Consider the following 5,401-nt stretch of genomic DNA (forward strand, 5'->3'; position numbering starts at 1 on the left):
TAGTTGTATTAGGTCTAATATTAATACGCTTTACATTTATAGTCATATTATATATAGGCATATAGGTATATTACATTTATAAGTATGGTTTAAGACATTAGGGTAGGATTATTTGGCGAATCGCGATGTAACGGGGCAAAAGGCTTAACCGAGAGGACAATGGCATGTATAGGCGCAATGCGGGGATTTCGGGGTGTACGCAGTTAGGGTCCTCTCGAGTTGTAGTAGATTTGCTTGAGCTTAGGGAGGGGGAGATGTAGTTAACAAAATACGCAAGTTAGAGATGTAGTCAACGAAATACGTAAAGCGGGGGCTGTCAAGGTCATCAGGCATAACCAGGCGTAATCTGTGTGGGCCCCTTGTGTGGTTAGCGAATACGTGAAAGGGGGGCTGTAACAGTCATCAGGCTCTGCGGGGGCTCCTTGACTCATAAGAAAACCATGATGAGACATGGCAAGACAAGACATGCCACACGTCTATTGGGCACAGATAACCGTAGCAAGGGTGATTGGTAGCACTGTGATATAAGGGACAACTATAAGAAGAGTGTGTTGCTTGCAATAAGTGCCATTTGCCACTCACCACATTGGTGTCATAAAAGCATGTGATTTGGCCAGGGCTGTCTGAGCACTTCACGACGGGACATTAATCAGAGGTTGCCGAAGCAAAGGCAACATTTATACTACTGATGACTTTGGTTACATTTTTAATAAAGATAAATCTGTATTTGGTAATGTAATCAAAGCTAAGTGATACAGCTTATTGATCATACTTTGGAGGAGCTAATGGAGACAAGTAATGCCAAGACTGAAAATGTCCCAAGAAGTAGTGAGAGAAGTCTGTATCATCTAACAAGAAAATCCATTCACAATCACACATCTTGGGAACATCAAGGAAATGTTTGTACACATTCAATGAAATCTCTTGGGAGGGTAATAAATCCTACACAACAAATTATATACCAACTGGTTCTTAGGGGAATTGAAATAAATCCTCACAGTCGCTTAGTGGGTAATCTCCAGATCAGACTCCCATTCTTCTTTAGAGGAAAATAATATATTGCTTCTTATAGTCTCTGCCAGCCAAATACTATACATCAAAGATATGAATGTAGTTGAAATATTGATCTTGATTCAAAGTGAAGCTCCAGAAACTTCTGAATTCGAGAATCTATTAGTTTACAGATGGCGTTATCAGGGTTGGCCACTGCTTGGATCTGTCCTTTCAGCACAGTCTCTTTCTCAGCTGTGAACGGTGCAAAGCCATGCTGGGAAAGGCAGCTGTTGACTTCAGCACACACCTTCTCACCAATGGTGGCCAAAGACTCCTTCAGGTTAAAGGAGGGGAGATGCATTCCTGTCAGCAGCACCCTGACAATGGTTTTGATTTTCTCAGCAAATCCAGGCACATCGATGAGAGCTGCGCCCGCTGCATTGAACGTGACCAGGACAGTCCCAGCCTTGAGGAGCTGCTCCAGTTCCAGCTGTATTTCCTGAAAGCGCCTCTGGTCCATGAGCACTGTTTCTGGGAAAGGCCTGTTTGCGTGATCCCACTTCAGCAGCTTCAGATATGCCTGATTCTGTATGGCAGTGGAGCACAACGCAGCAGCTCCACCAGCAGCACCAACAGCACTGCTGGGGGGAGGGAACTTTTTATGTCTCAGCTTTGCAAGATCATCTGCTGCTTCCTGCAACCAGTGTGTGACAAGGTCTAAAGAATTTGGCTGTTTCTCAAGAAACTCCTGAAACTTCTTTCTTTCATATTCAGCAGACTGCTGCATTAATTCTGGCCTAATACTAGTGATAGTGAAGTTTGCCATATCCATTTTCATTAGGTCTAACACAGAGAAAATTGCTCTGAAGAGAGGAATTATTTCATGTATATCTTTCAGTTTCTTAATTTCTTCATCTCGAACTGGAGCACAGAGAGTCCCCATCATTCCATCATTCCATCATTCCTTGATCGCCGAGGTCCGCGGCTCGGAGCTGTCTCTGGCAGAACCGCCGCGACTTTTAGCGAGGTACGGGGGGATTTAATCGCTTTCCTCATCGAGGATTCCCGCGGCAACCGTGCGGACACCGCTCTCAGTCGGGCTACTCTCGCGAGAGCAGCTGACACAGCGCGGGCGTTGCCTAGGCAGCGGCGGGAGATTTAAATGGGCACAAACCGGAAGCGGCCCTTGATCGCTGCTACAAAAAGCCCTCGAGAGGGCAGCACCTGAGGCACAGCAGAGGAGGTAGTACAGCTCTCTCCCAGGCTGCCTTAAGGTGGTGCTTTTGTAAGGTACCCCTGTCTGCACTCCCCTGCAAGGAGTCTTGTTATTGCTATTGGTGGTAAGTGCCAGGGCACTTAGCGAACCCGGCAATAGTGTGAGGGTAGGGGGCAGCAGGGCAGGGCTGATCACTTGCACCCCTATAGGACTTTCTTGTTGAGTTAGTGAGCCTGCTGGTAGCCATGGGTGCACCCTGGCAGAAGGCTTCAAACACAAAAACTGTGAAGAGCCATGCAGAGGTCCCAAGCACGCGCAGCAGAAAGACAGTAGCCAAGAAGACGGTCCAGAGCCAGACTGAGGTCTGGTGCATGCATAGAGAGGAGAACAATGGTATGAAGTGTGTGGCGACTCAGACAGAGATAACATCACGAGATGCTAGTGTGCAGGTCACTGGCTGTGAGGAGTGCCACAGCCTGGCCTTTGCAATGCCACAGGAAGGAGGCAGCACTTGTACAAGGTGCGAGCAATTGAATGACTTGCTCAGCCTTGTGATTAGCCTGAAGGAGGAAGTGGAGAGGCTGAGGACTATAAAAGAGTGTGAGAGGGAGATTGACTGGTGGTGTCAGTCCCTCTCAACCTCAGGTTCTCGGCACACAGACGAGGCTCCTCATGGAGCACGTCAGCCCCTGCCACCTTACAAACACCTGGTAAAGGGGAACCAGCCAGCTGACAGCGTTTCAGCGAGCCCCCTGTCCTCTCTTCCCCCTAACAGCAATTTGAGAAGGGAGGAGGAGTGGAAACGGGTACCTGCTCAGCGGAGGGGGAATCCCCCATCCCGACCATCCCCGGCTCCCCAGGTGCCTCTGCGTAACAGGTTTGAGGCCCTGGAAGTTGAGGAGGGGATGAGTGAGAGTGCAGAGACAGGTTCACCCGTGAGGTTGCCTCAGGCGAAGCGGTCGCCCCCAACCCTCAAGACTGCTTCTACCCGTAAGGACAGGAGAGTGATTGTCATAGGCGACTCCCTTCTGCAAGGAACAGAAGGCCCTATATGCCGGCCTGACCCTACCCGCAGAGAGGTGTGCTGCCTTCCTGGAGCACGGGTCAGGGACATTTCAAAGAAAATTCCTGGGTTGATTCGGCCTTCAGATTATTACCCGCTTTTAATAATTCAGGCTGGCGGCGAGGAAGTTGATAAGGAAAGCCTGAGGTCTATCAAGAAAGACTTCAGGGGAATGGGGCGAATACTTGAAGGAGCTGGGGTGCAGGTGGTCTTTTCTTCTATGCCCGTGGTGTCAGGGAAAGGTACAGAGAGGATCTCTTCAATAGATGGCTTAAGAGCTGGTGCAGGCGCAAGAATTTAGGCTTTTTTGACCATGGGGCAACTTACACTGCACCTGGCATGATGGCTGCTGACGCATGCAGCCTGTCCCTGAGGGGTAAGAGGATTTTAGCTGAAGAATTAGCAGGACTCATTGACAGGTCTTTAAACTAGGAATGAAGGGGGAAGGGGACAAAATAAGGGCTACTGGGGTTGAACGGGTCATTCGAGGGCTTATACCAAACTCCATGGGCAATGACGGCAGAGTGCATAGGGAAGGACTAGGGCAGGGGGATGCTGGGGATGCTGCTGTTCTAGGGGATCCTAGATCCCTTATAAAGGTGGTGAGACGGATAGCCCGGCTGAAGTGCCTTTATACCAACGCACGCAGCCTGAGTAACAAGCAGGAGGAACTGGAAACTGTGATGCACTCGGGAAGTTATGACCTTGTTGCTATCACAGAAACATGGTGGGATGACTCCCACAATTGAGATACTGCCATCGACGGCTACAGACTCTTTAGGAGAGATAGGCGAGGTAGGAGGGGTGGGGGAGTTGCTCTCTATGTCAGAGATTGGATAAACTGTGAGGAGCTCCCTACGAGAAGCAGTCAGGAACAGGTTGAGAGCCTGTGGGTTAGGATTAGAGATGGGACAAATATAGGTCAGCTGGTGTTAGGGGTATACTACAGACCACCTGATCAAGGGGAGGCTGTTGACGAGGCTTTCTTGCTCCAGATGCGTGAGATGTCTGGCTCACGGGCTCTTGTCCTGGTGGGGGACTTCAACCATCCGGACATCTGCTGGGAAAACCACACGGCGAGCTGCAAGAGCTCCAGAAGGCTCTTGGAATCCATTGATGATAGCTTTCTGGTTCAGGTATTGGACAGACCGACCAGAGGTGAAGCATTGCTGGACCTGCTGCTCACCAACGCCGAGGAGATCATCAAAGGCGTCAAGGTTGGAGGCTGCCTGGGCTCCAGCGACCACGCCCTGGTTGAGTTTGTGATCTCAAGCAATGTGGGCCTGGCAAAGAGCAGGACCAGGACACTGAACTTCAGAAGAGCAGACTTCAAGCTACTCAATGGATTGCTGGCCAAGATCCCCTGGCGCGCTGCCCTCAAAGACAAGGATGTTGAGGAGAGCTGGCAGCTCTTCAAAGATGCCCTCCTGGAAGCACAAGAGGTCTCCATTCCTCTGAATAAGAAAGTGGGCAGGCAAGGTAGGAAACCGGCATGGCTCAGCAAGGACCTGCTGAGAGAACTGAGGGCGAAGAAAGGGGTGTACAAGCTCTGGAAACAAGGCTGTGTCACCTGGGAAGAGTACAGGAATGCTGTCCGGACTTGCAGACGTGGGATCAGGGAAGCCAAGGCGCAGGCAGAACTGAACTTGGCAAGGGACGTGAAAAACAATAAGAAAACCTTCTACAGGTACATTGCCCAGAAGAGACAGGCCAAAACGGGCGTACCTACTTTGGTTAATTTAAAAGGAGAACTTCAACAGATGAAGAGAAAGCTGAGGTGCTGAATGAGTTCTTCACCTCGGTCTTCACTGGTGGCCAGGATTCTAGTCTTTTCCACGTCCCTGAACCCTGCATCACCAAACCTCTATGTGGGGACCAAGGAGGTAAATCCCTCCCCACTGTAAGGGCAGAGCAAGTCCGAGAGTGCCTCCTTAGACTGAATGAATACAAGTCTATGGGGCCGGATGGCGTGCATCCCAGGGTCCTGAAGGAGCTGGCTGAGGTGGTTGCCGAGCCGCTCTCCATCATATTTGAGAAGTCATGGCTGTCAGGTGAGGTCCCGGACGACTGGAGGAAGGGTCACGTCACTCCCATATACAAGAAGGGGAGCAGGGAGGACCCGGGGAACT

At 50.3% G+C, this 5,401-nt stretch overlaps 1 protein-coding gene across 1 annotated transcript; it reads right to left on the reverse strand.

Moving 5' to 3' along the window:
- Nucleotides 1-1,096: 1,096 nt before the first annotated feature.
- On the reverse strand, nt 1,097-1,939 carry LOC125696122 (T-complex protein 11-like protein 1). Its single transcript, XM_048951398.1, has one exon. It carries the CDS (start codon nt 1,937-1,939, stop codon nt 1,097-1,099), a length of 843 nt encoding a protein of 280 aa, XP_048807355.1.
- Between the last annotated feature and the right edge of the window lie 3,462 nt (nt 1,940-5,401).

Source organism: Lagopus muta, chromosome 7 (genome assembly GCF_023343835.1).
Source record: "Lagopus muta isolate bLagMut1 chromosome 7, bLagMut1 primary, whole genome shotgun sequence".
NCBI classification, from domain to species: domain Eukaryota; kingdom Metazoa; phylum Chordata; class Aves; order Galliformes; family Phasianidae; genus Lagopus; species Lagopus muta.